We start from the raw sequence: 14640 nt of genomic DNA on the forward strand, positions 1-14640 counted from the left end.
TCAAACTTGGCCCGGGGTGCCATCCTTATCCCTAAACTTTCAAAATGCATATTTAGATCCTCAAACTTGCTAATCATATCACATGAAGTCCAAATCATTATTTTTAAGTTATAAAGTGAAAGTATTCAACTTATATGGAGCTTACATATGGGTCCAAATTTTATTTTTAAAATTTTCTGCTGAACTCTTATATTTTCAAAAGAATTCAAAATTTTATTTCAAAACTTTATGTGAATATTTTCTTTGCCAATATTTCCTCCAAAATTTATCCTTTTTTATTTTCTATCTTTTACAAATTTGATCATATAAGTTTCTTGTTTTACAATTTTTCTATACAGATCTATTATTTGAATATATCTGTACAAGTAAATTGGTATGAATTATTTTTATGCGTATAATTTTTTATTTGAACAAATTATATAACTTTCAATTTAGCTTATTTGGACCTCACATGATACAATTAGTAAGTTTAATGATCTGAATGTGCATTTTGAAAGTTTGGGGACCGGGATGACACCCCGAGCCAAGTTTGAGGGCCGGCGGTGCATTTTACTCTTCAACTAGCAGTCTTTCCATTGCATGTAAATCAAGTTTCTTTGATATCTAAGAAACATTACTTTGCCAGGACTATGCATGATTATGCTCTCGTGTAAATAAGATAAGCGGATTATGCCAGGACTGAGATCATGCATGAATATGCTGGACAGTCCATTGTTGCAGGGGATTGCCGGATTGGACTTGAATGCATATTTTGAGTACTGAACCTTTGAACCTTTGCCTTGTCTGTTGCAGGTGAGCGTTTAGCATCGCATAACCTTTTAATCATAACCAGTTCAGGAGCTTCTTCTTCCAAATAATGAAACCCTTTCTTTTAGCATCTCTCTTGTAGAAGGTAAAAGCATAATCTATAGTGTCAAAAATCATTCCCTTCTTTGGCTCAGGGGGTACCAAGTCTGCCTCTGCAACTTGGTCATCACACTCATCTTCTATCTCCTCAGTAACAAATTCATTGTTATCCTCAATATTTTCTTCTTGTACTTCATTGGATGTTACTGGATATTGCCTACGAGCAACAAGAGATTTATATCAATAGCTATAGCCTAACTAAAAAAATAGATAACAATTGGTTGCAGCAGTAGTGTCATTGACTTACAATGGAAGTAGATATAGCACAGATATTGGATTGGTTGAGAATCATTCCAATGATTGCGGTATGGATAAGAAACTAGAAGCGGTATATAGTATAGTTTCAAACTAAGAAAAGCAAAAATTATGAGATGCATACCTTCATGTGTTAAAACATCACCAACCAAATTAATGCCTGAGAATAGATGGATACAAATATTTGTTTTTGGGATTCAGATTATGCGAATGAGATAAGATAGAAGGAAATTCAGGTTTTTTTTTTGGGGGGGGGGGTGGCTAGGATGGGATTGGCACAGTGCAAACCAACCATGCTTTTATTAGTGATGGGCCTAATTATGAGCATAACTAATAACCGATTAGGAGAGAAAGGAGGTTGGTCACGTGCGGAACCTTCTTCGTAGCTGCCTAGTAAAAAATCATTAGTGTGCAATTATGCATAGACTTTTCCTTGTCACTTTACAAGAAAACATGAAACGGAAACGAATGCAACCTCATACATAGATACAAGTACTTCTTTCTGATTCTGTCCTAAGTCGAACTATCCTAGGTTTGATGAATTAAATAAAGAATAATAGTAACATCTACTGCATCAAAGAAGTAAAGTACAAAAAATATATTCCATAATGTATTTAGGATAGTTTGTTGTTAATATTATTATTCTTTTATATAAATTCGGTCAAAATAGGATAGTTTGACTTAAAACAAACTCATAAATTTAGGGATGGACAGAATAGACATCTCTGTTGAACCAGCCAAGATGATCAAAGAATCTGTACCCTTTCCTTATAATAACGGGTTATGTGAATATCTGACAGTGGCAAATTGTTCACCACTCATCCAATCAGTATGGGAAGTTGTTAAATACCCCACCACTAGCTCTAGCTCTATACAGAAGAGAGGACGCTTAGCGCTAGTAGTACTATACATATATAAAATCTAAAACGATAAAGAAGACACAACTTGAGCAGTAGTTGAAGAACAATGGTAACCTGTGACTAAAAAAAGAAAAGGTAAAACAAAACCCAACCAATTACTTGGGCAACAGCCGTGAAGTGCAGTACAGTACCGCGGCTCTGTAATCAGGCAAAAATATCAAAATCATTACAACTTTAACCATACTGTCCGAGTCCAAAAAAATATTTAAACACATGTATTTCTGTAACAGTCAAAACTGAATGTAGCTACAGAACTACAAATCGTAGAGAACCTTGTATTCAACAGAGGAGGCCAGCTCAGTAAGCTTTGGACACGAACTGGTGGTGGAAGCAATTGACGGTTGTGTGTATGTTCCTCGAAGGAGGCCCATTGCAATGGCCTTGTATGCAGCTTCCGATGGATGGAAGCCATCCCATGAGCCATACTTATCTGGGTTATCACACACCTTGTATTCCCCATATCCACAGGCTAGAGCTGGAGACACACCATATGTTCCTTCTCCACCACAACAAGCCACCAAAGGTTCCTCAATACCTAAACCCCAGCCATGGCAACGTTAACCAAGGCAGCACCAAGAACTCAAATTATTTGTCAAAATGATACTACATGTTTTTTTAATGATACTATGCCCCATTTATCTTGGATTTTCTAAGGCAGTTTATCTACCTTAAACAACATTTATCTACCTTAGACAGTTTATTTAGTGAAACCAAACTTGTCAAATCTGAAACTCAATTTCAGTTTATGTTTATAGGTATTGCACATACTGTATTTTAAGTTTTTAACCATTATAACAATGCAGATATGAATAAAAGTAGAAGAGAATGCTAAATTATGTTAACTGATACAATCCACCTGTGTTAGCTGACTAATTCAAGTTGTACATGATAATACGGGTGGTAAAGGGCCTCAAATTTTAGTCTAGATAATCTAAGGGCCGGGCTCTAATCTTATTCCATTTTGAGCTAATAATACATGATGGAAATTCTGGAAGCTTATAATTTGTAATACTGGTATTTCACTAGAAACCTAATTATACAGGTTTCTTGGCAGTCAAATTGCATTTTCCCCATGGCTAGATTTTTGTATTTCTGCTTAGTCAGGAGACCCATGGCTAGATTTTTGTATTTCTGCTTAGTCAGGAGATATTAACATCCAGCTCCACTTCGGATTCTTTCTGAAAGGCATAAGCAGGAACCGAAAAGCCTACCATGAACTTTCCACAGAATTCCAATGTGAAAAAGGACGTTTTGTTATTTTTATGAACATAGAAAACGCATTGCATTCTTAAGATGCATCAGTAAGTGTGCATTAGTTCATTGTCTAAAAATCGCTTCCTAGCATACACAAACTAGATTTAGTAGTAGGGAGTACAAGGCAAATATCTTAACTCACCAAATCGTTCAGGGGAAAGGAAAATTTCCATTGCAGCTCCATAATAGTCAGAATAGATGATAGATACACCAGGATGAAGCTTGCGCAGCTTCTCCAGCTCCTCCACAAGAAGCTTGTTGTGGTACTCTGAGAACTCGTTCATCCACCTGAGGCAACCACTCTCTGGCTCATAATCTTCTTTGTTATCGCTCTTGAAAATCGATAGATATCTTGGGACACAGCCAATTGGGAGGTTCCCTGGAACCACCAGAGTTCTGGCTCCTAGCCCAATCAATTCCTGCAAACTCCACTCATTTGCGTAACTATCTGTAGATGATGCCAGAAGGAACAGAATCTACAGTAAACACAGATGCTCACGGTGATTGTAGAAGAAATTTTGGCAACAACACTTGGTGTGAAGGAGCGGATCTTCTCAATCGGTACTCTGGAGAGAAGAGGTAGGTTGTAATCATTGCCCCCAATTTCTCCAACCAAAAAAAGGGATTGGCTCATCATGTCTGAGCAACCTGTGCAGTAAAAGGTTCTAATTAGCATGTAAAAATCACACTATAAAGAAGATCCTAAGGAAGAAACAGAATTAAAGCTTTCGGTAGTAGTTGAGCAGTGACATGCTTGCAGCAAGTTACTGTTCTATTGAACTATGTAGCATTACTAGTCAGATTTATTGAAGTAGTTGCTCCCCTTAGCAGAGCAATCGATTGCTTGTGCTAGGAGGCTATGTCGAGTGAAAATAGACGTCTTTTGCTGGATAAAGTTGATAACTGTGACTTTAATCCAAACTAGTAACTAATAAGCAGTTTATTTCAGGTTCTGTTGCGGCACATTGCTTATTTAAGGTGCCAAAAGAAAATGAAGCAAAATAATATTTGCTCTCGTCTCTGCTGATAGTACTACTTTTAGGCTGCAATTTCACTTCAGGTTGTGGACAACGACTGATATGGACAGGTCAGTTAGCATTGAACTGATACCATCCAACTAAACTTCCATTCGTTGTTGCTAGCATGAACGATGAATTATTTTGCCAATATCCAATTCACTGGTCTATTTCTTCTTTTTGGATTTGAAAGCATAGTTTTTGTTTTTCATAAATCAAGCAGACACGAAATGACTTTCCGTAGTGTTTACCTATCCCTTTCCTTGTTCCAATCAATCCAAATGTTTCTTATCCAACATCTTTGCATCGCACGCGCACCTTTCAAGTTCCATCGCCAACACCTGTGCACCCGCACCTTCTAGACTTGGAACTTAAATTTTGCTAATTTGCTATATGCTGCTTTCCCCATTTACCACTAGAATTTCTTCTATGCCCAGTAGCAGCGGAATTGGAAAGGTCAGGTCAAAGAGAGGGGATGGAATTGGAGAAGGTAAAAGGGAACAGCCATACCGGAGCGGCCGCCGGGGCAGAGGAGGTCCAGCAGGTCGCGGAACCACTTCATCTCCAAGTCGAGGTGCACCCTCCCGTCGCCGATGTTGAAACCCCTGTTGCGGAAGAAGTCCGGGCCGAGCGCCGTGGCGCCGCCCACCGCGAAGTTGGCCCCGCACGCGAAGTCCTCCGCGCGCCGCCCGCTCAGGTACGGCCGCACGAACGGGAGCCCCATGGTGTCCGCTGCAATCGCACGCGAAATCCCGAGCCCCCAAATTTCAAATCGTTACTGCTACTACTGCTCAGGCTAATTTGATCGACCGATGAATCGCTTGGCATGTGTAGCGTACCGATGAAGTCGAGGATGAGGCGGCCGTTGGAGAAGCGCCCGGTGGCGCGGCGAAAGAATGTCTCTCCGTAGGGCGGCCGGAGCGCGGGCTCGCCGGAGTTGTTGCCGTAGTAGTAGCGGAAGTTGCCCGTGTCGGCCAGCGAGTCCCCGAAGCTGAACACGCGCGGGTAGCACGCCGCCGCCGGCTCCGCCCCAGCTACTACCACCATTAGCACCACAGCCGCCGCCGCCGCCACAGGTGAGATCAGTCGTCCTCCTGCTCTCCCCAGGGCAGAGGAAGCCATGGCCTCTCTTTCCCCGGGGGGTCTCCTCGGTCCGCGCTGCTCGAGGTCGAGGCGGCCGTAGAAGAAATTGAACTCAATTTTCGAGAAGTCTGATTTGGGAGAGGAACGAACAAGGCTGACGACCCCTCTGCTTTATAAACGTCGTGAGTGGAAGCAAACGGATGGACACGTGGCGGCCAACTCCATTAACCGTTTGTGGGCCCGAGCTAATCTGTGGCCCGCAAGGCAGTGGGGGTGGGGCCGTCTCCTCAAGTGCCGTGCCGTGCGTGCACATCCGGACTGGCCGGCACAGCGCAGCACAGCTCTAGGAGGCAACACATGATGGGTAGCAATAAATTAAAATGATCGATTAAATTAGTTAATGCGGGTTAATGGTACTTAGTCGTCGCCACGTGTTGGAGGCAACGTAAAATGCGTTGTTTTTGCACCCAAGATTCAGGTACGGCACGGCAGCCTGCCTGACCTGGTGGATCTGCCAACGGAGCACATACTCCGGAGGCTGGCTTAGACCCAAACCAGAAAGCAAACACACTTCCACAACCGGCATCAAAAGCACCGACATACATGTATGTCTATTTTAGATGGTTCACATCATTCATTTATTTCGGTCTATTGCCAATGAAAGGTTAACAAATGGAAAAGTGCCAATTGTCCAGATAAGCAAGCATCCGCCAGAACCAGTGACACAATCACAATGCAAACTCTAATCTTTTTCCAACTTTTCATTTTCGTGTAGTTGTTATGGCGGAATGGGCCAATTTAAACTGCCTTATTAGCATCACTCAATCATCATTTAGTATGACAATCAGATCAAGGCTACTCAAATGGTATAAAAATCCAGCAGTGCGTCGGGTATTTCCTAAATAATCCACTTACCAACTATTACATCATCCTTGTACTCAGGATCACTTGCATTCGGGTAATTCGGGTAGTGTAATTCGCGTAATGAAAATGGCTACCTGAAATCCACCAGAGAAAAAAGAATACCTGAAAATTCAGGCGTGGGGTAATCCCATTTGCCCAATGTATGCTTGCGGCGGCGGCGAGCGGTGCCTAGGGTTGGTAGGTGCGCGGGCCACGGGGTCTAAGGCGTGGCAGGGCCTGGGCCATGTGGGGCGGTTGGGGGCATGGGTGGCAAAGTGCATGGGCACGAGCAGCTAGGGGTGGTGTTCGGCAAGGGGCACGAGCGGCTGGGGATAGGGGTGAAGTTGTGCGGGACGCTGGGTGGCGAGGGGCGCGAGCGGCTGGGGTAGGGGTGAAGCGGCGCGGGCAGCGGGCTGGGGGCATGAGGTGCTGTGCGCGGCGGGCGGCGTCTGCCGGTGGCGACACACGCAACTACAGGTGTAGGGGTGCTGGGATCTGGGGTGGAGTGCAGGTCGGAACTCGGGTGGCGAGGTGAGTGGCGGTGGAAGGGGACTGGGACGTGGGGTCTGGCTTGGCTCTAGGGTTTGTCAATTTTTGATGGGCCTTGACCTTGTATATTACTAGGTCACTTAGTGGATATCGTGATATTTCGAGATATTCGGGTACCAAGGTCTATATCTGAATTTCCCGAACTTTAGTTAGGTTTCGTGACGTCATACTCGAAATAACGATCGGGTACATTGGGTTCGGGTTTGAAAAATTCTAATTGAGTATGCGTCACACTGATTTTTCTTGTGAATAATTTGGGACGATTGTACTAGGCCATAAGGTTTGAAGTTTAAACTACTGCTTGTCTAAAGCTGCAAATTATTCAAGCATACATGAGCTTATTGAGGTCAGCTCTCGCACTTTTACTATATGCGGGCATAGGGTTGAACTCAATTTGTGTGATTCCATGCTTTGATGTTCTTACCACAATTAGTATTTACTATATGAGTGTGACAGCAGACCACAATTAGTATTTACTATATGAGTGCGAGAGCTAACCACAATAAGCACTCTAATTGTGTGAACATCAAGGCATGGAAGCACACAAATTGCTCTTCTAGGACTGGAAACCATAGGATGGAGTAGTTGGATTTTACATGTTTCCGAAAGCTTTATGGTGTTATTATGTAAGGCCAAAAGCTGATTTTGAAAATAATCAGGAAAAAAGCAATCTGAGGTTAAAAATCACATTGTGCCAGATTGAGTTTATATATTCTGAATGAATCAGGACTAATTTGTCGTGATGTTGCTGAGAACAAATCTGGTTGCCTTCTTCCTGGACTTCAAACCAGCTGCAGTCTTGTACCTGTTATTTTTCAATGATGAATTGTTTATCATTCTTCATTTGATAACCATGTGACTAAAATTTATAAATTTTGAAGTCTGATTATCTGCCACAAGAGTTTAGTTTTTGTACATGCTAATGCATGATTGCAGTAGAAAAGGAGAAAAACCATAGAGAAAAATGTTATTGATTTGTGCAGCATGTGTAGAAAAATGCCAAAACAGCAACATGATATATATATATATATATATATATATATATATCAGCAACATGATATATATATATATATATATATATATATATATATATATATATATATATATATATATATAAAACTTGTGACTAAACATACCTGCAGAATCTGTATAACTAGCACTGCCGGAGAAAGGCACATCAGTGCCGGTCACAGGGAGACTTAGTGCCGGTCCCTGTGACCGGCACTAAATGGCCGGCACTAACGTGACAGCCGTTAGTGCCGGCTTTATTGACCGGCACTAACTGGCGCGTGTTAGTGCCGGTCTGTTAATCCAGCCGGCACTAACTTGCCCGACCCTGCCCGGCTCCTGGCAGCAAGGTTAGTGCCGGCTGGTATAACTGGCCGGCACTAAATCTTTTTTTTGTTTACCTTTTATTTTTCGTTTTTATACGTATAGGGTTTAGGGTTTAGGGTTGATGTTCTTACCTTTTGTTTTTCGTTTTTCGTTCCATTATACGTATGGCTATGCGTATTTGTACCGTATGCGACTACATAATCGTACTTTTTGCATTGCACAGTAATATTAGGACAGCATATTACACTAATATTATATATATATATTCATCATGTATGGAACACTTAGGAGTTTAAAAGTACTTGAGATATTACAAATTAGTAAGAACATCAACTATAGTAATTTATCAAATTCCCCGTCGTCGGATCTTTTTCGGCGACGCTTGTACGGACATCGCCATAAAATTCGCCCTTAGGATTTATGACTTCATCGAGCAGGAATCCGCATATTGCTTCTTGAATTGCCCTGATCCGAGCCATTTCAATGAGTTCTTCTTTCATCCGCCAATGCTGTCACATTTTTCGAAAAAACATGAGAATAAAAGATAATGAATTAAAATGATGAGCAGATGTGATTGTGCTCACGTACATTGAATGCCTCCACTGTCATTTGCCCTTTTTCACTTGCAAAAGTGTTGATCCACTCGCATACGTAGTATCCACATAAGTTGTTTCCTTGTCCCTGTCTCCAACACTATGGACAAATGTGGGTTAAGATATAGAATTTTTCTGATGTTTATTACGAATGACATTAGTAGCGAGAGTATATTCATACCGGAAAATCAGTCACCCAACAAAGAGGCTCGATTTCACCTATGGGCAAGCCTATGTGTTTGCGGAGGTAGCGATGCCATGCAGTATTTACCACCTCGATGAGATCTTGGTACTTTGATTTATCTTGCCTTAACGAGTCGTACACCAAGACCTTGTGCTCCTCAATCCGAATACAAAGCAATATCCAATGAAAGCTGTGCATATACATACGCATAACCAATTAATGTTGATTAAAATAGTTATTAAATAGTATTATTAATAAGAAGGGATTGAAAACAAGAGGCTAACAAAGAATGACTCACTGATGGTTGTATGGCAAGAGAATGAAGGGACACATGCTATTCTTACGCAACCCCCTGTATATAATATTGACTATTTCTTCAGGGCTTTGCTCTACCGTTTTCTCGTGTATAATATCGGGGTCGAAGAACCCGACGTTATGGAAGTTCTTTTTTCGGCAAATTTGAATTTTTGACCTACGGGACACAAGAAAAACGGGGATCAGTCAACACACAAGGCTAAAAATAATGAAACGAGAGACAATACTCACATGCACCATACACTCAGGAGGGACTTGTCAAGGGCATCTTGATGGTATAAATCGTAAAGTGCTTCAAACTCGATATATACTTCACCTGCCCCCCGCCAGAAATGCTCATCTTTAATCCGGGCTGGGAACATCTCTAATTGATTAGCTTTAGATTGCACGGCATACCATTTGTGTAACTCGGCCATTCTCGTTGGTAGGAATGGTAATAACTCTGGCCATATCAAAGGTTCACCAAGTACAAACTTTTTCCTGCCGCGGGCATCCTGTAGGGCCTCCCCAAGCAATTGAGCCCTTGTTAGATCAGTTTGCAATATCATCCCAGCCATGGTCAACGGATCTCTTGATTCATCAGGACATTCTTCACGCGGCACTATCAACGAAGCGATCGATTGTTTGGACTGCTCTCCGAGCTGGGGGACGGTCTTTGCATTGATCCGTCGATTCTTGGGGTTGTTGTAGCACTTTCTGATCTGCCGATCATAATCCGACTCCCTTTCTTTCTCCTTGGTGGGATCTTTAATGAAGTATTTAACGAAGTGTGCCTTCGCAACCGGATCTATTTCTGGCTTCTTGTTCGCAGCCTCCCTCAGTAGCTTGCGCTTCAGCAAGAAGGTTTGAAACGATTCTTCTGCCTCTTTCTCTTGTGGAGCCTTCGCTTTCTTCTTTCTTTGCTGCTTATGAGATGGCTGGACCGAAGGTACCGTGTATGCCTTCTGTCGCTGACTCTGATTCTGTTGTGCGGCTGGTGATGATGCCGAAATTGGCTCGCTTTGTGCGGCTGGTGATGGCGGATCCATGCTGGGGTCCCGTGCAGGCGGTGGAGAAGGTGGGCCAACACTAGGATTCCTGTCATCAGGTGGCGTTGGTGATCTTTGCCTTGAGCACCGAGCGGAATCTGTGGCTGCTTGCACCAATCTTATGTCGCGCTTTGGCCACGCAATCCATGTGTGTACGGCATGTTGTAGTTCTGTTTCTTCAGGACTTATAGGGATCGGGAGGTCCAAGTCTTCCCAGCGTTCTTCAGTAATTCGGTCAACAAAGACTCTGGCGAATCCTTCAGGAATTGGCTGGCAATGTATTGTCCTGCCTTCTTCTTGGACTTCCGCATAACCCTCAGCACAAACTTTGAGCTTTTTCCCATAAAGAACCAGAAGCTCACACTGGGTCCTAACGGTAATATCGTCGATGGGGTCCCTCGTCCTGTCGGCACCCAAAGCAGGGTGCTCTGTGGAAGCAACACTGCTACGACGCTGGGAAGGGGTGCTGAACTCCACATTGGCAGCTGGTTGATCCGAGCGTTGCCCAACTGCTGCCTCAAGTGACATTATCCGGTTTTCTAGGCTACAGATCTTCTCTGCCACTACTGCCTTGCTTCTGCATCGGCTTCGGTAGGTTTCGAGATCTCCGGAAAAGCCATATTTCCACGGAACTACGCCCATGCCTCGGGTCCGTCCAGTGTGTTCCGCATTCCCAAGAGCGTAAGTCAGCTCGTCATTCTCTCTGTTGGGCTGGAAGGTTCCTTCTTCCGTACGCCTCATTGCCTCGTCAAGTCTTTGGGCAGCCTCTCTTAGTACGTCGCTAGTCACAAACATTCCAGTGTCGGGGTCCAGTGTGCCTCCATGAGCATAGAAGTAATACCTTGCTCGTTTGGGCCAACTCAAGGTCTGCGGTACGATTCCTTTTGCAATTAAATTATTTTCCATCTTTTCCCATTTCGGAACAGCAACCTTATAACCTCCAGGCCCAAGTCTATGGAAGTTTGTCTTTTTGCTAGCATTCATTTTGCCTTGAATCGAGGCTGCCATGCTGTCAGCACTGCGCTTGTAATTCACGAATTCATTCCACCATTCTCGTTGCTTCTTCCAGACTTTATCAAAATCTGGTGTGAGGCCCTTGTTCATAAAGTTTGCCACCAATTTTTTCTTGAACGAGGCGAACTGAATTGCCATCTTCTTAAATGCCCATCCCTTTACTTTGTCAGCTTTGCCTGGGGGAAAGTTGAAGTGCAACGACACCTCTTTCCATAACAAATCTTTCTCTGAATCTGGCACGATATCTTCAGGTCGATCAGAGACTTTATTTCTCTTCCAAAGCTTGTACTTTATGGGGACGTTCTCCCTAACAAGATATCCCAATTGATTTACAAAGGTCGTCTTAATTTGACCAGGGGCTAGTGGCTCGCCGGTTGCTTCATTGATCTCCGTGATGGTCGTACATCCTACCATCTTCCTCTTGGAGCCACGTTTCCGTTTAGGCCTCGTCGATCCTGATGCCTGAAAGAATCGCAAATTTATCAAGCGGGTTGCTAGCAACTAGTGTACGTCACGGCAGGTATTGACAAAACGTTTATCCTGATGCCTGGAAGAATCACTAAATTTCATACCTCGGCTTCCTCGGCATTTTCTTCTTCCTCCTCACTAATATCTTGCTCCTGGTCGCCATGATAATGCAAGTTTAAAAATTGGCTGCCATCGTTCTCATCCTCATGAAACTCTGGAGCTACTTGCCCAGTACTACCACAAATGAGCTCGTGCATTAACTCGTCTTGGTTGTCCGTAGGATCCATTTCCACTACCCGAAACAATAAAAAAACATTAAGTATTTTCTAGTACTAATAAAATGTATGTATTTGCAAGGTTTAAAATGTATGTATTTGCAAGGTTTAAAATGTATGTATTTGCAAGGTTTCAGTCTTAACATTTCGAGGTTCGTACCCGTGCATTGCTACGGGCGATGAAAACAAATTACAGTAATACACAGAGTACAGGGAACACATAATACAATTAGACACAATATCACATAAATGAAAGAATAGCCTCTGTAATCATATTGAAATGAAAAAAGCAAAAAAAAATAAAAAATCAACAGATCTTCCAGCAGCGTGATGCTTGATGATATCAACTGAAACCAACACATTAAGCATTGAGCATTACACGTACATCAAGCATTGACCACACACAACATGTCATACAACTCTTAGATCACCAATTACCGAAGAATATAACTCATATACCTCCTCCATCGACCTTCGAGTTTGTTCGACTTTTATCAGTATTCCAATTACCGAAGAATATAACTCATCTACTAATGATCAAAGTTGAGAAGATCAAGCAAATGCAGATATAAACCTTCTTCAGCAGATTCTTCGGAGGGCGTGGAGGACAGCAAGTTCACCACCACAAGTAACCTGAAATTGTTATAAACACATTGAGATCAAATTAATGAATAATGTGCAGTTAGGTAATGCCTAGATACAAATTAGGAAAACTCACATGATGAGGTCAAATTAATGAATAATATTGGTAAAAATCGATATATGCAATTAGCTGATAACAATATATAATTATATATTAACTTGCACTTGTGCATCACCAGGAGAAAGTAACCTGCCCATTCCTTGACATAACAGCTTAGGGAGTTACTATATATAACAAACCAGAAGAGCAATATTAAGGCACCAACCAATTATAAACATAAGGTGAATTATATGAAATTATTCTATATTTCTTGCATCTCATACAAGTTAAAACCTGTAATATCAATTAATAGTTGTAAGATAAAATCAGAAAACCAAATTAAAAAGAATTGGTTTCTGTGCGAACTGCCCTGGCCCATTGGTTTGAATGTCCTAACTGAGAATACGAAGAGTGAGTAGAAGAATGCCCATGGAAGCGGGAGGAGGAAGAAGAACAGGAGAGCCCCCCTGGGGCTCAATCCTGCCTCCGCCACTAAAAAGATAGAACAAATAATATGTGAGGGGAAAACTGACAATGTGGATCCTCATCTATTGCAGTCAGCAGAAGATGGTGATTGGTGAGTATATGCATAAAACAAACACTCAAACAAATCACACGTCATGAGGAAAGAATAAGATAACTTGGTTCGCTCAAGATGGGAAATAAGGAAATGGCAGACATGATAGAACAAAATCAAGGATCATATCTTGGTACCCTTTCCTCAAGGCGGTAACCAGGAAAAAAGAAGCACTCCATAAGACTTAAAATACAGCTTGGATAGCTCATGAGGGGAATAAGGAAATAAAAAGTGCAGCTAAAAATACGAGAAATTACACAAGCAACACCTAGTGCAGTAAGCCAGTAAACTAAGGTGTGTGTAGAGTGCCCATGAGAGTACAGGTAAGGATGCCATCATCTCTCCTAATGCAAGATGTTTTAGGTCTAGTAGAGCATAACCAAAGCAAATGTGAATCAGTGGCAAGTGCAAATAGGTAGATGAATCAACAATACCTGACTGTGAGTATTGAGTAGAAGAAAATTTGAGATGGCCCAGGTATGTGCATACTCTTTGACTCAAAGAAGATAGATCATAAGTCAAAGATGTTTAACAAATGACGTGACACGAGAGCTTGAGTTCAGTGTTCTCATGGAGCAAAAGAATCACTAATAAGGAGGTTGCAGAAGATAGGGCATCATGATCCATCTAACCATTCTAGCACTCGTGACACAGATCCTCATGTTGGCCATAGAAAAAATCATAAATCTAGCCAAAGACATCATAAATCTTTGCAAATAATGCTGCAAACTTCTAAACGCAAGACTACACACAATTCTTGCATGTTGGGCAGGGGGATGGGGCTATTAAACCTTCTGACGTCCAATGAGGTTTGCTAAGTGACTGAGACATTCATTTCTTGAGTAATTAGAACCAAATGAGGTTTGCTAAGCGAATGATAACAATTTAGTTTAATAGCTGTGGGAAAGAAGGGTTCTGTAGAGGACAAGGTGCTCACCGCGAGGAGGAGGTCCGGAGGGAGGGGTCGACGGTGGGGGCCGGAGCTTCGGGCGCCGCAGCAATGGCGGGAGGACGCCGAGCAGGGGCAGCCGGGCGGCCGGGCTTGCGCGGAACGGGCCGCGCGCGAGGACGACGAGGTGCGCTGCGGCCGGAGCTTCGGGCGGCGGCGGCAATGGCGCGAGGACGCGGAGCAGTGGCGCGAGGACCCCGAGGCGGGGGGGGGGGGGAAGACGGGCGGCCGGGCTGCGCGGAACGGGCCCGCGCGAGGACGACGAGGTGCGCGGCGGCCGGAGCTTCGGGCGGCGGCAGCAACGGGGCGAGGACGTCGGGGCGGCGGTAAGTTG

At 43.1% G+C, this 14640-nt stretch overlaps 1 protein-coding gene across 3 annotated transcripts; it reads right to left on the reverse strand.

Moving 5' to 3' along the window:
- Window positions 1–575: 575 nt before the first annotated feature.
- Window positions 576–5623, reverse strand: LOC112893659 (GDSL esterase/lipase At1g28600-like). 3 transcript variants are annotated; one of them, XR_003228874.1, is made up of 7 exons: window positions 5191–5623; window positions 4862–5083; window positions 3835–3983; window positions 3478–3754; window positions 2354–2616; window positions 1154–2219; window positions 576–1063 (listed from the first exon to the last, which is right to left on the reverse strand). XR_003228874.1 is itself a non-coding variant. In XM_025961112.1 (7 exons), exons 1-7 carry the CDS (start codon window positions 5471–5473, stop codon window positions 1040–1042), a joined length of 1257 nt encoding a protein of 418 aa, XP_025816897.1. In that variant the 5' UTR covers window positions 5474–5622; the 3' UTR covers window positions 576–1039. The 3 variants fall into 3 exon arrangements, 2 of the variants coding, with proteins under 2 accessions (XP_025816897.1, XP_025816896.1); XM_025961112.1 differs by having other exon boundaries at window positions 2181–2219; window positions 5191–5622; XM_025961111.1 differs by having other exon boundaries at window positions 576–2219.
- Between the last annotated feature and the right edge of the window lie 9017 nt (window positions 5624–14640).

Source organism: Panicum hallii, chromosome 5, assembly GCF_002211085.1.
Source record: "Panicum hallii strain FIL2 chromosome 5, PHallii_v3.1, whole genome shotgun sequence".
NCBI lineage: Eukaryota > Viridiplantae > Streptophyta > Magnoliopsida > Poales > Poaceae > Panicum > Panicum hallii.

What these genes read in the sequence shown, in the direction of transcription:
- LOC112893659 (XM_025961111.1), bottom strand. Translation starts at nt 5,473, where the DNA reads ATGGCTTCCTCTGCCCTGGGGAGAGCAGGAGGACGACTGATCTCACCT. An exon ending in CCTCATCCTCGACTTCATCG is followed by an intron (nt 5,084 to 5,190) that starts GTACGCTACACA and finishes GTGCGATTGCAG; the next exon opens with CGGACACCATGGGGCTCCCG. An exon ending in CCTTTCCCCTGAACGATTTG is followed by an intron (nt 2,617 to 3,477) that starts GTGAGTTAAGAT and finishes GCTGGGGTTTAG; the next exon opens with GTATTGAGGAACCTTTGGTG.